The sequence below is a fragment of the Pteropus alecto genome, unplaced genomic scaffold (assembly GCF_000325575.1).
Source record: "Pteropus alecto unplaced genomic scaffold, ASM32557v1 scaffold146, whole genome shotgun sequence".
Taxonomy (NCBI): Eukaryota; Metazoa; Chordata; class Mammalia; order Chiroptera; family Pteropodidae; genus Pteropus; species Pteropus alecto.
This window is the reverse complement of record NW_006442107.1, coordinates 31459913-31486256: the sequence shown is the minus strand read 5'-3', so window position 1 is coordinate 31486256 and position 26344 is coordinate 31459913. Positions and strand designations below refer to the sequence as shown.

The 26344-nt window shown below is 35.8% G+C and overlaps 1 protein-coding gene across 1 annotated transcript in view; it reads right to left on the bottom strand.

Annotated features, from left to right (window-relative positions):
- Positions 1 to 26344, bottom strand: part of PTPRM (protein tyrosine phosphatase, receptor type M) — a 705638-nt gene that overhangs the window by 517268 nt on the left and 162026 nt on the right. The window contains exon 2 of the mRNA XM_006920073.3: positions 23507 to 23629. Coding sequence (XP_006920135.2) covers positions 23507 to 23629 — 123 coding nt within the window. The remainder of the gene's footprint in view (positions 1 to 23506; positions 23630 to 26344) is intronic.

Here is a 26344-nt window from a genome sequence, read left to right as displayed (position 1 = left end):
AAAAGCTTTACCTCACATCACACACAAAAATAAAGTATAAGTAAATTAAACAGCAAAATAGAGAGAAAAAATGTAAAAGTTCTATAAGATAATACAGAATATCTTCTGGACCTTGGTATACAGAAGGGTTTCTTAAATAATATACAAAAAGTCTTAACCATAAAAGAAAAAAATTAATGTTTGACTAAGAATTATACTCATTAAAAGGCATCATGAAGAAAGTGAAAAACAAGCTATAGAATGATAGTTAACACACAACTAACAAAGGACTTATATAAAATATTTAAAAAACTAGTACACACCAGTGAGAAAAGGGCATCACAAAAGAACTCTAAATGGATGTAAGCTAAAACTGTGTTCAACTTAATTGGTAATAAGGGAAATGCAAATTTTAACTACAATGAGATTCTATCACACACCTATCATTTGGTAATTTAAGTTAATTTAAATTGATAATACCCAGCATTAGAAAGAAGTAGCACTAGAACAATTCTCATACATTGCTACTGAGAATGTAAATTATTAGTACAACCATCCTTGGAAAAGTTTGTTAGTACCAAAAATAAGGTAGTAGTCTTACATACGCAATACTCAATTCTAATCTTTATGTGATTATGTTCATTAGGATACATACATAAGAATATACAGTGCAGCATTGTTCTATGGAAAAATAAAAACAGAAATAACCTGAATATTCAGCAAGAGTAAAATGGATAAACAAAATGATGTATTCATACAGGAATATCACTAAGCAATATAAATAAAATAACTACAGTTAGACACAACATTCTTCAATCTTAAACAATATTGAGAAAAAGAACTAAGACTTGAGCTCAGAGAGAACAGTTCCATGTAGATAAAATTCAAAGGTAGGCAGAACTAAGATTGTAGTGTATACAAAGGTGTTAAAATTATTTGTACAAGAGCAATAATGTTGTTAATGTAAGAGTCAAGATACTGGTTACCTATGGGGAGAGGAAACCAGTTATGATTGGGGAAGGGGAACTGGAGCTTCTTCAATATGGACAATGTTCTGTTTCTTGACTTGGATGATGGATAAGCAGATATTAGCATCACAATTATTTAACTGTACATTCATATTTTACTCACTTTATCATATTTCACAATAAAAATGCCTTATAGAAACCAAAACTTGAATGAATAACATAAGTGTGTAGGATCTCTTGGTGAGAACTTGGCACCTTGAATGTTACATACTTTTTTCCATATTTGCCTAGAAATTTAAAATAATTAAAACTATGCATAAAATAACAGTAATGAGTGATCATCATGAGTGATCATGGATAGCAAATGGTTAAGGAGTAGCTGATGTGCAGGTATTAGTAGGCAAACCAGAAGCACAGAACATGAAGTTATGGAAAGAATGAAATATATCCAATTTTATTATCATTATTGCCAAAATTATATGGTGAAAATAATTCACATTTGAGTGCAGCACATTATCAATTTAAATTAGCCTAAGACAGGTATGGTTAGTATTTGTTCAATACTAAGATGTGTCACGAATCTGAGAATATTTAAATAAGCTTAAAGACATATAATGAATACAAGAAGATCCAGATTAAAACAGATTTTTCATCTAAATATATGTCTGAAAAGATGTTATATTCTCCATCATGGGAACATAAAAGGATTATTTAATACGTCTGTAAACTAGTTTTTCTTTTAATTCAATGATTTTGCCAGGTTTCTGAACTATGAGATAAGGCACACATTACATGCTCTTTTTTTTTACAGTCAAAAAAGCACAAGTAATGCAAGCATTAAAATTACTAAGCCATATAAATGCAGAATTAAAGAGCTTTAAAATATCTAGTCCAACTTGCTTATTTTACTGCTTTGTTGACTTATCCACCCTTTTTTAAGAATACATTATTGAATTAATCTATACATCTATTTTTAAAACATTTAAAAAATTCAAACACTGATTTTGCCACAACGGCATTCTGTGAGGATAGATTGAGGAGGTTCAACATTAATGCACTTGCAATATTTTCAAACTCAAGGTTGTATGTGCAATGAAGTTTTGTCTAAGATAATTAATTAAAAGAATATGAATATACTTTAGTTAGGTTTTTAAAATACCATGAAGTCTTACATTAATTGTTTTAGTGATTAAGGCAAAAGATTAGTCCTTATTTCCCATTTAAGCAAATGTTCCCACAAATCAGAAAATAGGAACCCATAAAAAGATCATAAAGAAAATTCAAATTATCTACCTTAAATTGTCATTGTAAATACCTTGGTTATGTCCTTCTAGATACTGTCTATGGTTCTGTATTTCTGCAGAATGCAATCACAGTATGTAATTTTGTAATCTGATTTCGTAATCTGACCTTTCCCTTACTTAATATTATAAACAGTTTTAAAATTCAATATATGTATACGTACAGCCTTCTTTAATGGCTTTAGCATCTTCTAATATACAGAGTACAACCAATCTGAGGCTGCTAGACATTCAAATGTTTTCAAAATATCAAAACCGCCACCAAAAAACAAACAAACAAACAAACAAACAGAGAACAGGTTTAACTGTCTGAAGGCTAAATTTTGTTTCAAAAGTAATGCTATTGATTTGTATGAAATGTCCAGAATAGGCAAATCCATAGAGACAGAAAGGAGATAAGTGGATCCCAAGGGTTGGGGGTAGCAGGGTGGGAAGTGACTCATTAAGAGGCACAGGGTTTATGCTTGGGATGATGAGAATGTTCTGGAACTACAGAGTGGTGATGGCTGCACAACACTATAAATATATTTTAGCCATTAAAAAAATTAATGCTAGAACTTAAGCACAAGCACAAAGTTCTTTTAAAAAACCCACTAAAACAAAATATTGTCAAATGCTTTTACCCACATTCCTCTAATTTCATAAATCAAAACCAAAATGAATACTTGAAATATTCATTTTTAACCATTTTGTTGTTTTGAACTAAATTTGTTGTTTTCAGTAAATTTACTAGAGACTGGAAAAATCAAGCATGAACTTAAGCGTAATATTGAACATCTTGAGTTTGAAGTATCTTTCTAGTTGGCTGCTAAAAATTCAAGTGTGATTGCAAAGAGAAATATAGTCTAAATATTTATAACTAGAAGCCAGAAGCCTACTGATGCTAAAAGAACAATAAAGAAGTTCTGTGAAATATTACATTACTAATATAAAATATCAAAATTATCATGAGCAAATGGTAGAAAAATTAACTTTTAGAATGCATATTGATTGACTGAGTTTGGAGAAGCATCTTTTAGCCTACTGAGATGATTAATAAATATGTTTATGAATCCTAATTCATTACTAACCACGGGAAGCCTAGAAGAGACTTTGAGGTAATTCTTTTTTAATTAAAAAATTTTTAATTGCAACAAAATATACATAACATAAATTCTACTATCTTAACCATTTTGAAATGTACAGTTTAATGGTATTAAATATATTTACATTGTTGTGCAACCAATCTCTGTGATTTTTTTTTAACTATCAACTTTCATGGGCATTTTATTTCCTTTTTTATGCTAAGATAGCATATCACAAATTCATACATTTTTGTCACTCAAGAAAGAGAGTTCTAACTCTAGGATATATATAACCAGTAGACAACAGGATGACCTTTTTATGAAACTAATTCAAGTCCTAAATTAAATGGAAGAGTACTCCCCTGCTTCAGTGAAAGTAGCATTGGATACCTACAGGCAAGGCAGACAGCAATGTCAAAATCAAGACCCAGTGGCAATTCTAGGATTCCTCAGTCAGAGGTTGCCTTTTCAGTGGCAGCAACTATGGCTGTGGCAATAACAGCTGTCAACCCTGTACCTTGGATTAGCCACTTCTAAGACTATGACTAAAAGACCCACCGGACTGCCCAGAATACTGCAGAAGCCACTAGACCCTTGCCAGGAAAAGGCAGGCTTCTGGGGCTTAAGTCCCAGGGAATGTGCTACTCCTGAGATCACAATCATTCTCCTTGGTGCTCCCTCAAATCTGGTGGCCAAAAGAAGCAAGGGTTATGCTCAATTAAGTACTTTCCAAAGCACCAGTTAATAGCCTAAAAACCTACAATAGTTCTCATGCTTCTAAGTAGCTGGTAAGCCACAGTAGATGACCTGCATAATTATCTCTTCTCAATGCTCTCATCTTCACTTACAGAGGACCACTGCATGTTAAACAAACAAACCTAAAGGCCAAAGATGAGGCTAATCTGAGTGGAGGCACACCCTAGATCTCAATAGACAGACAACATCAGATGTGAGAATATTACAGACATCTAAGAAAGAAGAGAAGTCCCCTCATACAGAAAGCAGCAGGAGCATCAAGCACTCAGAGCAAACATGTGGGGACATCAGGAGAGGAGGGGCATCTTCACAGGGGAGGTGTCTTGAGCGGCAAAGGTGTTAGAGACAGGCCAGGCCAGGTACCTGCAAGTAGTTCAGGCCAGCAAGGAGGCTGAGGAGGGAGGAGGCCACTTGTACTGTGTAAAGTCCAGGCCCAGACACTAGACTCACGTTTAGGGCATTTCATTTTCTTTTTAGAGAACCTGGAAACCTAGTGACTCAGGAAAGATAAAGGTCAGAGAGATGAGTAGTGACACTTCTGTCCTTGACAGTTGGCCCCATGAAGCATTTAACTTTATCTAGGGATCCCCAGTGAGTGACCCACCAAAGTAGTCCATGAATGATGGGGCAATAGCAGAGGAAATGGGGCTGAAGCCATTTTATTTACATACATTGCACAAATTTGAAATAGAAGGATAATAAATACTCATTCTGTTAGGATACTAATAACTGTCTGGTTCCTGAAAGTAATACATGTGCTATATGAGTGCGTCCAGAAGGGGAAACACAAAAACCTTCCCTTTGGGAGTGGCATTCTTAGGATCAGTGAGAATGATCCCTTGAGGTGGTTAACAGACAGAAAACTGTGACCATGGTGTTACGAGGGTGCCAGTGCAAGTCCAGATTGGGATACTTTGCTTTGAGTGGAGGTTGACAACACAGCATCCAGAGAGGCCTAGATTCTGCTGAAATGAGAGTGGCTACACTCATTAGCTCCATGATAGGCAGAGACCCTTAGTCTGATTCCCTCTTCTGGGAATGGTCCAGTGTCTTAAGGATACTCTATTTGGTGGGTGACACCAATGTCTCTGATAGGATTTCCTGGAGGAAATGAAGCAAGCTCTGAGTTCCCTTCTCCTAGATTAATTAGCTCCCACCACCCTTTCTGAACCATGTGGTCAAAGTATACACAGGCATGGAAGATCTGCTTAATTTGAAAGTTTATATATGTACATGCTTCTCTTCTTTCTAAACTCAAAGGGACCTGTAATCTGATGTGCAGCCCTATCTGAGACTTGAATGACCATGACATGCCCCTGACACCCATAAGCACTAAGCCGGCTCATCTCTGCCAAGTTCAGGTAAGTCTATAACTCATGTCGGTTAATGTGCATTTACTTGCTAGTAATCATCATCTTGCTAGTAATCACTTCTGTTAAAACTATCATTGTTGTTACTATTATGTGTTATTTTAGGCCAAATCTGCAATAAGGGATCTAGGTTTCAAAAGTGGTTTATTAAAATAAAAAGCAGCAACAAAATTTTGAACTATAAATTTTGTTACTATAAAATTTGAACTATAAATTTTGTATTGGTGAACGAAGCCCATAATGCAAATATACAATGTAAGTTAGTATGTACTGGTACAAGAGTATCTAAGAGTGATAGTTTCATACAATTTGCCAAAACAGATTAAGTACAAATAGGAAGGAAGATGATAAGTATCCAAAAGTCAGATTTGACTTGTCTTGTGTGTGACGCATTTGCCTGTAGTTCTCAGTAAGCAAACCATCATAAAGCTTTCATAAACGGTGGCATGACAAAAAGTTTGCAAAAATTTCAAAGTGACATCTCTGAGTAATCCAATAGGGATTTTCCAGAGCAAGCACATTAATTTCCTCTGTAAACCTAAAGACTGTTTTCATGAAAGAGAGGACCCTCAATTACAGAAGCATCATTCAAAAGTGTCCTCAAAGGAAAAAAGAATACACAATCACCCTTTGAGACCCTCCCGAAGCCAGCTGCAAGGTTGATGAACCATATTTTGCAGAGAGAGAGAAAGCCTAAGATTCTCCTGACAGAACTCCTACATCAATGACACTCTGGCCATCAATCTAATACCAAAATACAATGGCAATAGAAAATTAAACTCATATAATGGAGAAAGGCGATTGCTCTCCACAGTGCCTGATAGGAGATAACCACCGAATGTAGTCTGTGAATCAGCTCTTAGAACAGGTGAGGTAAGAATGGAGAATTACCCTACAGCTTTTGGTGTTTTGACAGGAGTAGAGTATTTTGCCTAATGCTTTTGAGGCTTGTCTAGAAAGACATGATATAGACTTAGAAAAGCTAAGGGTCATCCTTAGAAAAGCTTAGGTCATCCTACTGGAGCCCTGGCCAGGCTTCCATCAAAGGAGCTCAGAGCTACACCTGGCTACCACCCTACACCCAGATTTGCTCACAGGCAGCAGTTGACACAGGGCAACCTGGAGTCAAAAGAGTTCCATGCTAATGCTATTTCTGAGATCCCTGGCACATTAAAAAATGCAGAGATGCCAAGATATAATCTTAAATAGCATTATTCTAAATGTTTAACATAAAGGCATTTTAAACATCAAAATATTATAATGTATATAGTTATGTTATTCCAAAGATAACAAAATAGATTATCTATACAAATTTTTGGTACACAGCAAGCATTATGATCCAGCAGTGAGACACAGTTTTGGCCATTTGATGAACATATGTCTCTGTGTCCTAATGTCTTTTTTTGAAGATAATGTTGAAAATCCAAGTGTGAAGCTTGGGCTCATGGCCCTCTAGCTCCTCCACCATCACATGATATTCCAGGTGGACTCAACATCATACACCTCCATATCTTGATTCACTGTCACATAAAACAGTAAGAATGGGGAAATTACCAAATTCTAGCCAAGTTTCCAGCACACTCTGCATGGAGAAAGAGAATTGCTTGCTATAATAAAATGTCCTGGTAGTCACAGACAATGCCAGTAAAGACAGTCTATAACTTCTTGTGGCCAACTCAATATACTCATATGTTGAACCACTTGTCACTCTATCAGTGAAAGATAAAAATGAATCCTCATAAGTGCTAAGACAATTCAATGGGGAAAGGATGGCATATTAGTTTGCTAGAGCTGCCATAAAAAAAAAAAAAATACCATAGACTGGGTAGCTTCAACAACGGAAATATATTTTCTCACGGTTTGAGTTTTGAAGTCTAAGATGAAGGTGCCTTCGGGCAGGGTTGCTTTATTTTGAGTCCTCTCTCTATGGCTTACAGATGGCCCTCTTCTCACTCTGTCTTCATGCGGCCTTGCCTCTGTGTGTGCACATCGCTGGTGTCGCTTTCTCTTCTTTTAATGACATCGATCGCATTAAAATGTAAAACTTTTAGGAGAAAATATATGAGAAACTCTTTCTGATCTTGAGATAGAACACCAAGAGCATGCTCCATAAAAGAAGAGAATGATTAATTGGACTCTGTACCAGACATTGTCATAAGTTCTATATACATTCTATCCCATTTAATTCTTATAACAACATCATCACATAAGTCATATTCTCCTCACTTTACAGATGAAAAAACAGAGGCTCAGGGGTCAAGTAAGTTGAACAAGGTCATATAGTTAAGGGGGGCTAACGTCTGGGATCTTTTACTAGAATACTATCAGCTACCTTCCTATTAGGCATATTACAGAGCAGAAATAGAATTCATCCCCTAAAAGTATTTCCTAAACTTGAAGTATGAAACCAAATTTTGGTTTGAGAATCTATGATTATCTCCAGGTTGAAATAACCAAACTTTCAGCTTTCACCTGTGAGATGTTTCTTAATATGGTCCTTGCATAGTCTGCTGGGAGAAATCTCAAGAGCCAGCTGTGTAGATAACTTGGAAATAAAGTTTTAAAAATATTTTGTGGTTGAGAAACCATTTTTATTTTTGCCAATTAAAAAAAAAAGACCTTTCAAAATTTATTTTAAAATCTGTATCATATGTCAGTCATATAATCAGTGGGCACCAAAAGTTGGAGAAATACAGGCCTGTATAACAAGAGGTATGGGCCCCAGGAAGTTGAGCACAGATGCTGTCAGAGGAGTTGTAGACAGGAGAGCAGCAGAACCAAATAGCACTGAACAGAGAAAAAGAAGGGACGAGAACAGAAGTGCCATGGGTTCTGTACCCTCTGGAGTTTTCTCAAATAGAAAGAGAAGCCAGAGTGGTCTTTATATACCTTAACAACAAATCACTTCTGCCAGGCCCAAGGTTAAAACTGAAGCTGATATATTACATCAGACCACTATGAAGAATCATCTACAAAAATTATGATGATGTCATCTGTGAATACTTATTGTTGTCAATAGCCTTAAATTATGGGTTGACATTTGGTTTATTAGGAAGCTCCTTCGGATGTATTAAAAATCTGTTTACTTTTAATATTGATTTTTTTGATAAATATATTATCCAGAGAGGTTATATGCAGTGATTTCCCTGGAAAAGCTGACATTTATTCAATGATATTTACTTTACTGAATTAAGTAGAAATATATACTCATATATCTTTGCTATATCTGGGAAATTATCTTCTCAGAGTTAAGGTAAGAGACTATCTGTTTTGTAGAAATATTGAGGCATAGTTTAATAACATAACGCTCAGGAAAGGCTCTCAGTGTGCAAGATCTACTTGTTATGGATTAATACTTCACTGATTTCACATTAAAACACCATAAAGTTAAAGTTAACTCTCAAAACTTATTTTAGTCAATTAACTGAATTTTTTAAAGATGGCACTCCTTTATAGGAAAAAAAAAGCCATCATTATACTCAATTTCAAGTAATTTTCTCTTACAATAATTTACCAGGACTATGACCTTTTCTTAAATAAAATCCTCTAAAGACAAGTGTGGCAGAGGCTGCGAGCAGTCATTAAATGTTCTTTTCTTCTTCCTCCTGGGCATCCAGCTTAACTTCCCAGCTGCCCTTGCAGGTTGCAGGGACCACATGACTTTGTTCTCTCCGTTTCCAAATCTGGTCCATAGAAACCTCCCACATGATCTTCCAGACTTTCTCCTTTGCCATCTAGATAGCCACATGAGAACAACCTTGGAGAATGTATGCTAAAGATGGCAGAGTCCTTTTCAACCTGGATGTCTGTGCAGAAGGAGGTCCTCAACCCCAAACCTCCAAACACTCTAGACTATTATATGAATGGCAAACAAATTCCTACAGTGCTAAAGCACTGAAATTTTGAGATTTATTTGTCATAGTATCTAGTACTTTATTGTGTTCTATAAATTCTTAACAAAATATGAAGAGCTTTATTTTCTTTAGAAAGCTCTTTAATTTAAAACAAAGATCTAGATCACAGAACCTATCAATTTGGATGTATCCTATTCTCAAAACTCATTCAACAAGTCAATTGACTTTTGTGGAATAATCATTTCATTTGCTTTTACAAAGTCTTACAAAGTAAGTGAAAATGTCTCACATGAATATAATTAATTAATAGCTTGGAAACAACCTATTTGTAAATGGCATCTTCAAATTATAGAGAAAGCCTAATTATACAAAAATATGATAAATTAGCTCCTTAAAGAACTAATGCTTTTGGTCATTCTTTTTTTGTTTTGTTTTGTTTTGTTTTGTTTGTTTGGTGAGTTGTGCTCTGTTTTTACTTTTGTTAACCAGTTTTTATTTCCAGTTTATAATTGTTAACAGCTACTCTCATGAATTACCTCAGGGAGTTATCTTTCTTTTCAATGTATTAAAGGAAAGTTCATCAGTTTAGAAGGCACTGGACTTAAGAATTTAAAAATCAATAATTTTCCCCATCAATTAGTAGAAATAGCAAGAAGAGCAAGAAATACAAGTGGCATGCCTCAGATCCCTGATCCCCGGGCCGTGATCTTGTACCTGTCTGTGGCCTGTTAGGACCTGGGCTGTACAGCAGGAGGTGAGCAGCAGGCCAGCAAGTGAAACTTCATCAAATTTGCAGCCACTCCCCAGCATCACCTCCTCAGCTCTACCTTAGATCATCAGGCATTAGACTCTCATAGGAGCACCGATCTCAGGTGCCAACAAGATTGGGAACAATTGCTCTAAAGGGCTTCGTGGCAATAATATTTTTTAAAGTTTCGCTGAATTTGTCAAAGTGGAGTCTTAGAGATTTATTTTTTTAACTCATGTGAACTGAATGGTAAAAGTAAACCAAGGAAGAAAGAAAGAAAAAGAAACTTGAATTAGAAGACTCCTTGAAACTGAGACTGTTTTAAAATTCTTTTCTTTGTGGGAGAGCTCATGTAGAGGCAAATGAGGATACCCTCTCTCTATTCCCTACAGTTTACCTCAGAAAATCTGTGACCAAAGTTTACCCTACTGGCTGAAAAATACCTCACCTCTGGGATTTACTCTGACCTAAAACATGGGCAGGTTATGGCCTGTGAAAAGATCGCAGTGGATTTAAATCTGCTCCCCTGGAGCTCAGGAAGTTCTCTGCTCTTTGCTTTTCAGTGGATATGTCATTAAAGAAAATATTGTTCTGATTTACTGGGGAAGGTCACTAACAATAAAGACATTACGAAATGCAAGAATAAATAAAAACTTTAACTGGGCCAAAGTAGAGGATGGAGAGAATTGCAAAGGACATATTCATTAGCTCATTTGCAAAACCTGCCACTTAACTAGAGAAGCGAGGGAATGTCACCTGGGGCAAGAAGCTGCCCATCCAACAAAAGAGCAAAGAATTACACGTCTCCACCTGCTGGGGGACTGAAGGAATTACCCAAATTAGAAAGTGCGATTTGGCCTAACGCTTTTTAAAAATCTTATTAAAAATAAATTAAATAAGAAAGAAAACACTAACTCATTTAAAGAAAGTGTGACTAGCCACACCAGTCACAACTATATACTTTTGTGATTTTAAAAGTTGAAACGAAGCAAATTACAGGCCATTTCTCTTTTCAGTGTCAGAGTAAATGTATGAACGAAATATAAGCATTTTTTAAAGACATTCTCTCAGCGAAGGCACCTCTTCCCTCCACATGATTCTACCTGACAAAGGAGAAGGATGTATCTTCAGATTCTTGGGGGGTAGGTGTGGATGCCTGCTACATTAAATGGACAGATGGCCGCTTCTGGCTCTTGATTACATCTATAAAATTTTAGGAAGCCTAGTTGAAGTGTTCTCAGTCTGTAGGGGTCTCCAAATAGCGGGGACTTTCTAAAGTGAGTTCCAGGCTTCAAAAGCCACCATAATGGGTAGGCAATTAGTAGATAAAATTAATCTTTAGTGAACCTTTGTCACTTTATGAATTTAATTTTCTTTTCTTCTTTTCAGTGCATTATTCTATTTTAATACTTGGTCTTTCTGTCAAGTAAAGTATCGCCTCCTTGTATTTAGTTTGTCTGTGACATTCTTCATCTCTTAGGGTAAAAAATGTGCCTGCCCACAGCAGGTGCTTCATAAGTATTTATTGAAAAAGGAGAAAAGGTCCTAGCACTAGAAAGAACTAGAAAGGTCACCCTTTCTGTCTCCTTCCTCAAGCTTAAGTATTAACTGGACGAATCTATAAAGATCACCAGATTTCCCTGCTAACTCTTTCCACGGCCATATTAAGTTCAGAAGATGTTTATCTAGCATGCCTTTCAAATACTAGCAAATTCTGTAAAAATTCATCTTTGGAAATAAATGTGTTATCACACATAATAGGGCTATTAATGGAAGATGTGAGAATGGTAAGTTCACCAATGGGATCTGTTATCAATTCAAAGGCAGTTGCCATCAAGCACAATTTCCAAGTCTCCCTAAATAAGGTTCAGCCATCTTCATATCATTTTGTCACCATACATTTCATAATAAAAGGGGCTGAAATTATTTTATCATGACAACATATATGTGACAGTTCCACAGTTAAAACTCTCAGAAGTAGCACTATTGAATGAATTTATACAGGCTTACCCATATATGAATAAGTTTAAATAATTCATTTTATCCAATCGTCTGCTGTCCTGAAAGCCTACACCCAATTTCAAATATATGAATATTAATCCTACTTTCAAATATTTCTAGAGCATGAGATTTCATAAACTCAACCTTCATAGAATTAGAATATTCAGTTATATGGCTTCATATAATGTAATTTATGTGTTCTATTTCATTTAAAATGGGTATTTATTAATATAAAGAAGGAATAGCTTTCAACAATAGGAATGAACTATTCACATTGTCTCTATTTAAAAAGAAAAAGTGAATTATAACACTCAGAGATATCTTTTGTGCAATATTTCCAAAATCTTTTTCCCTTCTTTGCCTTCCAAACTCCTCTGAGCCTTTAATTTTAAATCATCAAGGTAGGCATATCACTTAAGAAGTCTAGGTCAGTGGTTCTCAAAGTATCTTCCAGGGATCCCTGAAATCCCCAAGACCCTTTCAGGGAGTTCACAAGATCAAAACTGTTTTCATGATAATAATATGACATTATTTGACTTTATTATTTCCATTTCACTTTCAGTGTTATTGTGTAAAACCGGCTTTCTAAAAGCCTTTGTTTAACTATAAAACCAACTATTTATAACTTGTGCCATTAACAAATGTCCAATACCTTTTTATAAGAACAAAACCCAGATTAATTCAAATAAATTAACATTCCTGTCTGAACTTACTTTATCCAGCCCAAGTAACAAATTCACATGTCAATGTTGGGCTTACCCAATGACCCACCTGCTAAAAAATACAAACTGTATCATTTTGTTTTTCAAATAACAAGCATTGATTGCAGTGTTAGAAAGGTTGCTTGTCATCAGCTCAGTCACTGACCTGCTCACAAATTGCAGCCTGTCACCCTTACAGTAAGCCAGGATCATCAGGAGGAACCAAGGCAAGTTGTGTTTATAGAGTACAATTGAGGAGGTGACACCATTTTCACAAGATGTGTGTTTAACAGGACAAGTGTCACAGTCAGCAGAGATGGAAAGAGAAGCAGCATGAAAGGGAATGACTAAAGAGACATTTCATAACTCCTGATTTATATTTGCTTTAAATAGCGATGGGTCAAACCTACTCTCCAAGTCTGATGTCAAGGACTTCAATCTTTTGTACATTTTCTATGAATAACAGAATACCAAAAAAAAAAAAAAAAGTCTCTTTCAAGTTCCCTAGAAAGAACCAGGAAAAAGTTTGTTTTTTTTTTTTAAATAAAATAAAAACAAGAAACAACCTGGTATTATACAATCTAAAGCATACAAATCAGGACAGTTCATTTTAAAAAACAACTTTTCAGTGACACCTTTCTGAGAGTACCACTATATTCACATGCTGCCCTGCATGTCTTATTCTGACACTGCGCATAATCAGCTGTCCACCCACCAGAGAAAGGCATTATGATTGTCCAGCCAACAATTAATTAAATAGCCACATTTATTTCCCTTACAACCACTTAAGCTTTTAAATATCATGTTAAGATGTAATTTATCACGATCTCTTAGAATAAAATATCAGTTTATGCATTAAAAGGCCAGTTGTTTAAAATAATGATCTGTACAATCATTTTGTGGAGTTTGCCAAGAAATGCTGTATGACTTTTTCTAAATTCAGTCCCATGTTACAGACTGGATACAAATGAATGCAAGCATGCATCCAAAAATAAAATTTAATAATTCTTTATACATCTTCTTTCAAAGTTTAGTTAGCCACTAAAATATCTACCAATAGAATAAAGATCTTTATACTTGATACACACACTGAGGCATAAGACCACAGCATGAAGCATTTGTCCTATTTTAGAAAGTCCTAAAATTATATCCCTGAAGTTAGTCACTCTAAAATTGGTCCATCAGCTCTACTAAATTTCTCCAGTAAAGACCAAGAAATCATCTCAGTATGCTCAGAAAGGGAAGACATGACTCAACCCAGGTTTTTAAATATAAATATTTTAAATATGATTTGACAGGATAGCATTTTGCCTAAAATGCATCGGTGGATAACAGTCGCACTGGCATGGCACTAAGTGAGTGCACCTTACTCGTGTCTTTTGTTTGCCTATACATATAGCAAATTTTGCTTAGTTTTAAAACTATAAGAAAGCTGAAAAAGTGGTATAATAAATACTTATATATACTTCACTTAGACTTAACAATTATTAACATTTTAGCACATTTGTACATACACACTCTCAACACACACACACACACACACACACACACACACACACACACACTTTTTTTCCTAGACAAACATCCAAGCGTGCTTACCCCTAAACAATTTAGCAAAAATTTAGCAAGAACAAGGGCATTCTCCTACATATTCATATGCTTTATGGTACTTCTTCACTAACCAAATTTCCTTATTACAACTTCTGATACGCCCTTACGAGAAATTTTGCATTTTCTTCTACGCATACAGACTCAAATAATTTCTTTTTTCCTCCCTTTGCCAGAAAACAACAGTCACATTACTTCCTAGCTTCACATCCTTCCCCAGCTCCATAAGGCCTTTGGTCTTTGAGAGTCTTTCCCCCAGGGCTCTTCTCTCTACCGTCCCCTTCCCCAGTCTGCCATGTTTGTTAGTTCCCTGGTTCTTGGCAGCTTCCTGAGCAGCTCTGCAAGTGCATATGCTCCCCCACCCTCCTCTCACGGCCTTGAGACAGGATGCTACTTTCTTCCACCTGGCGTGCCCACCTGCTCGGGCCTCATCCTCATGCTCTCATGGCCCCTCTTGAGAGCTGCTTCCTCCTAGAAGAAGCCTTCTGTTTGTCCCTACCCATCAGTCTCGGTCTGGGCAGTGGCCTGGCCCCCACCAGAACACTGGCTATCTCATGTCTATGTCTCCTGGAAAACTGGGCTCAGTTCACCACTACATCATCAGTGCCCAAAACACACATCTCCAGCACCTCACACACAGCTGGTGCTCCAAAACAGAACTTACATTTCTTCCTGGTCTTAAGGTGAAAAGAATAATATAGACTTAACCTTTTCTTATTTAAATTTATTCAGTTCTTCAATTTCTTAGATCATGGAAAGTCCCTAGGGCACTTAAAGGGGAGCCTGGGCCTGTGATGATTTGGCCTGACTCAGGCAGGAGAATGGGGTGACCCCTAAGGCCACATAGAATTTCCAAGGCCTTCCCCATGTGGGTATCTGTGCAAGGGCAATTTTAATGCTGCCATTAACATGCCAGTAACCATGCAAGCTGGTACATTAGTGACCCACCTACAACCCATCTGATCCAAAGATCCTCTCCTCTGTAAAGGGAGGCTGCTGCTGAGCAGACCCAGATCCAAGTGGCAAATCTCCTTGATCTTTAGAGAAATGTTTTCAAATCAGCCCATCCCCACCCCTCTGCCCCTCTGCAGTCCAGTGAGGAATATGTGCTCAGAAGACTAAAAATCTGTCATCCCTTCTCTTGACTCTTATTGTCAACATGACAATAATTCCTACACCTGACCAGGGCCAGCTAGAGAGTGCCTTGCACTGGGGGACAACACACAGAACACATAATTGGTGAGAGGTGACCAACTCTTCGGTGAGAATTTCTCTGGCTGGCTATAATAACCTCCCCATCATCCCATCGACGTGGACCTCACCTCTTGCACCTCTCACGCCCTCCTTGACTCAGATTCTGAGAGATTTACAATATCTGTCATAATTGGTCCGCCTGTTTATTCCACAAGTTGGCTTCACATAACTATTACGTTGTCATCTTGTACAATTTTATGGGAAATTAAGCAAGAAATAAATCTATTTTAAAAGCACATGTTTATACATACAGGCTCATCTGTGTACTTTTTAAGCAAATATTTAAAAATAGCTAGCCACTGTTCTTTTTGTAACAGTTTCCAATCAGCTAAGACAAGAATTTAGAAAAAAATTTAAAGAATATTTGTTGAACACTGAATATAAACTATTGAAATAAGTGGTCATACATAACATGCTTGGTCCCCCTGAAACACTTAACTATTAAAAATCAAGACGCTTTTCAAAAAAAAAAAAATGACTGCCCTGATCTTGAAAGTCTTTTGTATGTAAAAAGTGAATCATTGAAAATATTATGTCAAGTGAAATAAGCCAGGTACAAAAGGACAAATACCTCACTTATATGAGGTACCTAGAGTGGTCAAATTCAGTGACAGAAAGTACAACGGTGGTTTCCAGAAGCTGGGAAGAATAGAGAATGGGTAGTTAGTGTTTAATGGGTGCAGAGTTTCAGTTAGGGAATACAAAAAAGTTCTGGAGACAGATGTTGCATAACAATGTGAATGCACTGAATGCCACTGGACTATACACTTAAAAATGGTTAAGATGGTAAATTTTATGTTATGTTTTTACCTTTGAGTGGAGCACATTGTTTACACCCATGTTAAAGTAAGGGTACCTGGAGCCCTGTGCTGTTTAACTAAGAACTCCCTTGATCTGATGTGTTTTTGTTTTTTATCACCTGTAGTTATTTTTCTAAATTTTATAACTTAGAAACTGTTGACAGAATACAATTCCAGTCCAATTTTATTCACTATCTCATTAGTCACTGTTTAAAAGCTAACTGGAAACAGTCTAAGCCTCACCAAGGTGATTTGAGTAAGATGTAGGGAGGGAGAACAATCATCAATGACTATCTTACATCCGGATGTCAGGCAACACCTCACTCTGGGACACTTGAATGAGATACTTGAAGACAACAAAACTGTTTTCATTTTCTAACTTCAGTGACTGGAAATATTCAGAATCAACTAAAATAAAACCAAATTTAATGACCTCCCAAAATTTTTTAAGTGTTTTTTTCTATTATAAAATTATACTTGATCATAAAGGAAATATATGAAATGGAAATGATAAGGCAATTACCCCAAATCCTACCATCCTTACAAAAACATTGTTAGTATATTAATGGACTTCTTTCAGCTTGCTTTTTTAATCCTTTCAAGTATTATATGAAGACCTATATCTTCCATTTTTTATTTGGTATCATTTAGAAGAGAAAATAAGAACTCGGCATGAACTGCCCCCATCACAAAGAGTCCAGATTAAACTAAGAGATGAATTCATACCAAACTGCTCTGAAAATCACTTAATAATAATGATAAGAAGACATTTCCTGAACACTGTACTGGGCCAGGTATGAGACTAGGTTTCTAAAGTGGATTATTTTGTCTTACCTAGTCAATAACACTATGAGGCAGGTTCTAAACACCTTTCCATGGTTTTCAGGGCAGACTGACCACCCCCACCCTCCAACAGCACTCACCCCACCTCAGTCTTTGCTCCTGCCCTTCCCTCCACCCCGATAACTCAGTCTCCATAGCCAATTTATCCCTTTTTGAATTCCAGTCTCTGCTCAGAGAGGTTGTTCCTGTCTACTACTCCCATCATTTGCTAAGCTCTTATCTAAAAACCTAAATCGGTTTTCATCACAGCCCTTAGCTCTGCCCACCACTGCAGTATACATCTCTCTGCTTATTAAATGACTGCCTGCCTCCTCCGCAGGATAGAACTAGCAGAAGAACAGACTCTACTACTGCAGTTCTGTCACACCACAAAAATATATTACTAACTAATAGTTTACAGATGAGGAGCCTGGGAAACTGAGAGCTTAAGAACTTGCCTAAGGTCAATAGCGAAGAAGTGACAGAGCCAGCATCTGACCCAGGAAGGGGCAGCAGCCCCCACAGTGACTAGCATTCATGTTCATTTCGAGAAGATCAAAATAGTTGCCACCTGGGATAAAGACTAAGCCCTTCACTAGATAATGTGCTCACGTCAGAAGATCACTCCCTGGCTCTCAAAGAGCAACAACGGGGCTGTTTCTCTCACCTATAAGTGCGGCACAAGTTTAACTCCTCCTAAAGTTATAAAACAGAGGTTACACTATCTAATTTCCCAGGGCCGTCATGAGGATCAAATGATACACAGCAAAGAAGAAAATTTTATCAACTGCTAAGAGTTATTTATGTGTACAAGATTACTTTGTTCTATAGCGAATAATGATCAGAAGATACTACACTGCCGTCACTTGCCTGCAATTTAGAGTCTTTTGCTCTTCTTTTTTTAAAAAGGCAAAACATACAAGAAGTTAAATTTGATGCTATAGTATACTGAGTCTGAAAAACTGAATTTTGTATTACTTTTGAATTATTTACTTCCAGAAAGTCATTCATAAGTGATGGAAAACATGGTCTTATAGGATATACTTTTTTTGGCAATCCAAGAATAATCCTACCAGACTGAGAATGTGCAGCCACCAGGGAGAGGATCCTCTTTGGTTCACTCAGTGATGAATCCCAAGCATCTCTAACAGTGCCTAGCACATAGCAGGTGTTTAATAAATATTTGTTGAATGTTGACAGATTCAAAGAATGAATGAGATAATTAGACAACTGTCTCAATATTCTGTGCCAAAATATTACACACGACACACTGAAATTTAAGAAAGAAAAATATCTTTTCAAGCCTTTTTTTTTTTTTTTTTTTTTTTTGTCTTTTCTTCATCACTCACTAAGGCCTATAAAAGCCCTGAAGTGTAAATAAGTAGGGAAGTCTTCCCTAGCAGGAGGAAAATAAGCCTGGTGAATGCACCCAAAGAGGAAACTTCAATTCCTTTGTCTGTCATCTTCTCAAATGTGAAATTGACTCTACGCTAATACAGTCATTTTTTCTATTTTCTGGGTCATCGCACTAAGGGCTGGTATTGCTCCTCCATCCTGGCACTTCCATCTCTCTGCCATTCATATGGGAACCCAGACACATGATCCAATCCTTAGTCATAGCATCTCCCTGAAGATCAGAAACACCATTCCCATTTTGCAATATGTAAAACTAAGATGTGGAAGGCAACATGGGCTTCCTCTAGTCATAGACTAAACTACCCAGAAAAGCATTAAGCATAATGTTTCATTTTCCCAGCACTAGGACCCAAATTGACAGAATTACATCATTCTTAGAGGTATGATATCTTCAGGGGCCATATGGGGTAGAAATAAATGTTAATTTTATGAGTATCAAATGGCTATAGTTATAAGCTACCTTTACATTTTTTATATTATGAATGGATTTATTATTTCATTTTTAAAATACATTTCTTAAACATAAGGTATGGAACTTGTTAAATATCCATTTTATAGAACTGGAACACTAGGTACACATTATATCTTAATAAAATACAAAAACATCAACCATTGTCAAACTATGTAGGTACTTTTATACCATAAAATACTTCTTAATCAATACTTCTTAATCTACTCTGATAATTATACATGTGCTTCAGTACATAAAGTGATAACATGCAACAGTGCTAACAAAATGTATCAGGTTATTATTTGGTTACTTAATCAAGGGTTTTTGTGCACAAAGTAGTAATCTTTATGACAAAGTTTAAGAAAGTTCTCCATTGTTAACAGAGATTAACTGATATGAAATAAACCATGCACTTAGCAATAAAAGAGAAACCATGTGTGGCATAGTTCCACCATCAGGAAAACTGTATGGTTCAGAGCTAGCTGCAAAAATAGAACCTACTATAACATAAATGTTGGCTTCAAATACAAAAATGTAAATGGCTTGGTATTTATTTGCCTAAATGTGTATTCCCAATGTCAATGTCACAGCCTCAGAGTAGTTATCAAGTCAGCTTGTATAAAGCTCCAGACTGTATTTCAATTTTTTAAATGTGGCTAAGAAAAACCTCACATGTAAAGATACAGAGAAACAAATCCTACATACTGGAACATCAATTTCAAAAAAGACAGAAAAAGTAAAATTTTAATTTAATTACAGTAAATTTTAAAATTAAAGTAAAAATTTTACTCTCATCATAATTTTTAAATTCATTTTAACAAATTATATGCTCACTGGAATCACAATAGTCCATGAGAATCTGGTACTACTAAACAATAAAGAAAACCACATTTTTTATAGATAGCAAATTAATGGAAACGATAGAGAAAATCCTAATTATGTTTTTTTTTTTTTTTTTACTGATTTTAATAGCCCCAAGTTTGGAAAACATAAACTCTGAAAGAAGAAAAATGTGGAATAATGTTTGTATGTTAATAATTATAATATGAATACAGAAAACAATAACAATATAAATCAAGAGTCCAAAGCCACAACTATATGCTGGTGCCAAAACGATTTTAAGACAGGGGTCAGCAAAATTTTCTGTAAAGAGCCAGACAGTAAATATCCAGGCTTTGTGGATACTGTGGTATCTGTTGCAACTACATAGCTCTGCCGTGGTAGCTTGAAACCAGACACAGACAACATTTAACAAATGGGCATGGCTGTGTGCCAATAAAACTTTGTTTATGGACACTGAAATTTGAATTTCATGTGTCACAAAATATTATTATTATTATTTTGATTTTTTTCAACCATTTGAAAATATAAAATCTATTCTTAGCTTGCAAGCCATAAAAAACTGGCAGCAGGCAGATTTGGCCTGTAGGACACAGCTTGCCAACCCCTGGTCTAAAGCATCATAGAACCAGCCTACACATGCGAGACTAAATACAAATACATGTGTAAGAACAAATCCAATAATATTTCATGCAAAGGTTTAAAAATTTAACTGTCAAAGAGATATAGTTGTATCTGATTTTGCCATCTATTTACCCTGAGAAACTCACAAAACTAGTTTCTGTTTTAGTGTAAGAGGGCCAGCTTTGGAATTTGTTTTTGAAAGAAATAAATTATGTTATACATATTAATAGAAAAGGAGAAGGAGGAAGAGGAGAGGAAGAAAAGAGGAGGAGGAGGAGAAAGCCTTTGTAATTAAATAGTATTTAAAACTCAAGACTTTATATACATGTTGCAAACTCAGTTTTAAAATCTAAACCTTAGGATACCATATGTGGGTTTATAAGGTGATATTTTCTTCTAACAATAAAATTTCACTGAGAATTTTTAATTTCTCACTGTAGGTGGAAATTGCGTACAAGTCCATATTCTTTATAACATATTAGATTGTTTATCAACTATATTTTTGTAAATTTCTTTTTCATATAGATAATTTCCTAGAGAGAATCATTTCTTATAATCCTTCATCTACCACAGTAATTAGCATCATGATTAGTCTACACTAGGGCTCAAAAAATTTTTTTCATGACTAAAGATTCTTTAATACATCATAGGAAAAAAATTACCAGTATTTGCTATTCTATATTAAGGCGAAAAAAATAATTGGATGAAAAAATTATCAATGGAACAATTATCACATTTTGATTAAAATTTGTTTTATCTAGACAATGTCCATAGGCAAAGAGAGGTAGAGGAATTGGATTGCTAGTCTTTCCCCATCTCTCTTACTAGCTGACATTCAAACAACCTGCAGGTCCCAGCAATGACTTCGCACCTTTTTGGGGAATGGGAGTTGAGGGAACACCTTTTGTAACTATCAGAAATTGTATGGAATTGACAGAAGTGTTAGAAGATGTAACATTCAGAGATATTAAGCTACAAAGGCCTAATATTCATCACCAAGTATTCTATTAGTCAACAGAATGAGAGTAAATTCATACAGAACATTTAAATGTCCTTGCTCCATTGTTCCAAAGGCAGAAGAGCCTTCAAAATCAGATATTTGCAAAGTGACTTCTCCTTTGGTCCTTCAATTACTCAACTGATTGTTCCAGAAAATAATTGGTCTGTGATCCTTAATATCATTTTTAGATCAACTTCTGCTAGGATCCCATTCTTTCTGTATTTAAAACTTGGACCACTTGGTCTGAGATGGTATTATGGGACATTAGAAAGAAGAAAAGGACAAGATGGTCACAATAACCAATTCCTCCCTCTCTTTTATAAAGGGAAATGGGCTATTATGTGACAAAAACAGAACCAGTGGAGGCTGAAGATATTGCAGTATTGGAGCTCCTTTGTAAAAGTCAATTTTTCCAAGTCAGGTTGTAATCTAAAGAACTACAATAATGAAATCAACTACCTAATGTGAAAAATTATAAATTGTTCACCAAATTAAAAGATAATAGAGAAAGTCTGCATGAACTCTTATGGAGAAATTTACTAGGATTAAATCTGAGTGACCTCCTCACTACCACAACCTCATCCATCCCCAGCTTCTCTAGACACAGCTGGATCCTCAAAAGAGAACAGGTAAGGATGACCAAAAGACCTTCAGGGTAAAAAGCCTGTTTGGAAAAAGACAGCTCTGCATGGAGAGCACTGCTCTGCTGTCCTCTCCCCCTTTCCCCATCACAGACAAGAATGAAAGCAGGAACTGGAATTTGGAAAAAACAACTAAAGTACTTCTTATTCAAACACAAGTCACATTCAAAAGCATACACATATACAAGGGAAAAGGAGAGACAGTAAAAAAAGACTGTCAGCTATGGGTAAATAATCAAGGACTAGAAAAGTTTTGAAGTCTAGTAAAGCCATAGTGCTAAGGAGCTCAATATTCCTTTCTTTGAAGTTATAAAGAGCTAAACGTGGGAAGAAAGGGCCAGAACGTGGTAGGCATCATAACTGTTAAAGCTTAGTTAAGAATTACGTTAAACTCTATTTCATGCTTACAGCTACCTTTACAAGATTACTCACTAAATGTAATTATTGCCACATTTAGGTATATTAGTGAAGAACTTTACAATCATTAAAAAGTACAAAAAATGTGTTTTACCTGAAATCCAAATCAGAATAATATGTTTTACAGTTTGAATCCTGAATGGAGCACACCCTTCACTCCGTTTATAAAATAAATCCGCAAATCTAAAAATTTAAAGGATGTCTAACACCACAGCCTGAAAAGGTGTCCATTGCAATGATAAAGCTCCAGTATGATTAGAGTTCATTAGTCATCATCTTCCCACTCTTCCTTCTGAATAAGAAGTAGAATTCTTGCTGGTGTTCAGTGGAACAAATGACTTTCACTCATCAGAAAATCTACTAAGCACTTCTACCATAGAAAAAATATCCACATGTGTGCATTACCATTTATCTTCAGAATGCTTTCAAGATCACTGGCATGCTCCCAGATCTCCCTGGTGCCAGGTGAGCCCCTGAGGCTGACAAAGTTTAAGTTACCTCCCAAGGTCTCCAATTTGTGACCAAGACTTTATTATTTGGATTCCTCAGCTAGAGTTCCAGTTAGTAGATATATTTCCCAGAAGAGACATTAATCTATTTCCAATATCTGCTGCTTGGAAAAGGTTCAACTGAGAAATGCCCATTAATCTAACTGAGGTGTATCCAAAAAAAAGAACATAAACTTTAATTAGACTTTAAAGGAGAGATACAGAGGTAAACTCTGTGTATCCAGTCTTCTTAAGTGTAGGATCTTCACTAGTTAATCTTCCTTTGACTGCCATAAACACCAATACCCTCACTCATTCAACCAATACCTAGTGGATGTTTACTGTGATTAAAACTCTTGTGAACCTCTGATTTTAAAAATAAAACTTAAAACTAAATGCAAACCTGATGGCATCCATGGATCAGAAGTCGGTTTGGTCAAGGTGTTCACCTGCTCCCAATTGAAGTCATCGTCATCAGCTTGACTATATCCACACGTGCTATATGGCTCATCAAAGAGGCAACCCCCTGAAATGTAACAGAATAAAAAATAATGTAAATAGCACCAAAACTCTGGAATAAGCTATGGCGATTACAAGTAACTGTCAACCTACTTGATGCTAACTAAATTTGATTTGACCTTTGTGAAGAGGAACTGACCTTATTATACCCTCGCTAAGCACTAGTTGAATATTAACCATGCCTTGCCAGTACTGCTATATTATACTGTTCCCTCAAAAGGACCAATGTTTGTAAAATCCAATTGAAAGTAAGACTTAAGCACATTTATAATCCATATTTTCTAGATTCACAGGAATTTGCAATAACTGATATTGTGTTCACTTTAATAGAATCAATCAGTTTTCAACGTATTTTCAATAGAAAAGCCATTATAATTTGTCCAAAAAATTAAAAGAGAAATGTTTTCACCACAGTACTGACATAATGGTAGGGGACAAATGCAGTAGGACATAGTTTGCAAAATATTTTTCTAGGGATTATTCTAAATCTAACATAGAAATTAGTTTCATTTTAATATTTTGGAGATTTGAGGTCTCAAACTTAAGACATTATAAATGTGCTTATTGTCCACAATTTTAAAAGGCAAGAATAAGTTTAAAACTAAATGTGATAAGCATCTGCCTAATTTTGGTGCTAGAAATACAAGTACTTAAATAAAGAAACAAAGAATGAAAGAAAATACAGTATATACAAAGCAATTCAGGCGTTTCAGCATTTGGGGCACACTGATGATTCTGAGTCCCACACCATATCCTCTTAAATGTCTCCTATTACTCTGAATTATTACAGTATCAAATATTTTCTCCAATATTTCACATTTCAAGTGATTATTATTATTTAAATTTATGTTTTTAATTGAAGAAATGATTTAAAATTTTTCCCTGTCTACCTCCACCCCACTCCCTTCAAGAGTGATTAAATTGATCATATTATTACAAAAATCCTACTATCCATTATATAATGCTATTAATTATAGTAATTAAAAATATTAATTATAATTACTTGTCAATTATGAGAATTAAGGCTCCTGGTCAAAAAAAAAACACAAAAATAAGGACATTATTAAACTATGTCTGCAGTGTATGCCCTGGCAGCAGGAAGCTAAGTAAAACAGTAATTGTACAAACTTGGAGATAAAACAGATGTTAGAGGTCTCCTAGTCCAATTTTCATCCAAATGTTTATGTCAATTCTACAACCTAGACAGATAGACAGACAACTTCTGAATGGGGGAAGCACTCAGAATTTTTAAAAAGCATCTCTACCATATAGATAATTTCCCAATTATAAAGGCACAAAACAAACTCTGCTTCTTGAAATGCCTACTCATTTATCTTAGCTCTACACTGTGAAGAAATAGTGAAAAATCTCAGCTTTTACACAGGAAAGCTGATTATTTGAAAAGAGCTGTCATGTTCTAAGTCGTCACTTCTCCAGGCAAAACATGCTCAGCTCCCCCTAGTTCCTCCCACTAGAAGGTTTTCAGACTTTCATCATCTTGGCAGGTGCTCTCTGAACACTCTCAGGTTTATCAGCACTTTTCCAAAAGAAGGATTCCCAGTACTGGAGCCAGACAGAATTCAACAGGCTACTTCCCCTGATCTCATGCTCTTTCAGTAGTCTGGGCAGAGTGTGAGTTCTTTCTGAGCTTCTGTGCACCTGAAATCCCATACAAGCCTGAAATTCATACCACTGCCATTGAGCTATCTCTCCTCTCTTGTAATAAGGCAAGTAACTTTCTGAATGCAAACACAGTATGTACATTCATCCTAAGTAAACCATGTCTCCGTGTTCTCAGTGCATCACTCCAGCCTGTTGAGAGCCTTTGGATTCCTGATATTGTCATTAGGGTATTTGTCATCCTACCTAGACTTGAGTTATCTGCTAATTTGATAAGCATGCTTTCAATATCCACCTCCAAATCACAGATAAAAAAATGCTAAACAGAGCAGAGTCAAGGGACCTCAGACCCTTTTAAAAGATCTCTCCCAGCTTTCTGGCTTTGTCTAGTTGTTAGCTCCGGGCATGACAGTGAAATTAGTGGCCCTGAACACTGTCTTCTGTAACACTTTTAGCAGAACTGGTCAATTAAACATTCCACAGGGAACAGAAACACATTACAAAAATACAACATTAACTACATATTTCACCTTGACAACAAGTGGTAATTTATACTTCTCTCTTACTCAGCCTTAACAAGTTCAAAGAAACAAAGTGGATTTGTTTAAAGCACATAATACTAACAACTTTCCAATTTGGGGTAGGAAATGTTAGAAGACTATGCAAACATTTACGAGAAATATTTTCCCTTGGTTGCAAACCCTAAATTTGATATAGAAAACAGCTTCAGTACTATAGCCGTAAGTCCAAACAGTGGGTAGCACTAATAATGTTCAAAAAGAAAAAAAAATTACCATGAATTTTGACAGAGAAGGGGCCCCCCAATGGAAGCATAGATAGCACTTTGATGAAAGTCCTGCAGTGCAGTCTTAAACAGTGAGGAGTAGTTATAGGCAACCACAAAACAGCTCAAGGCTGGTTACAGATCTGGTTTATGAAACAACTGTTGGTACTCGAGATATAACCAAATATAAAGTCAAGAGAATGCAGAGCTGACAGCAAACCCCAATGACTAACACAATGCCGGTGCAAGGATATAATTTTCCCTTTACATAAAGCTGTTTTTATCACTTGAAAGGAAACATAAAACATATGATATTGT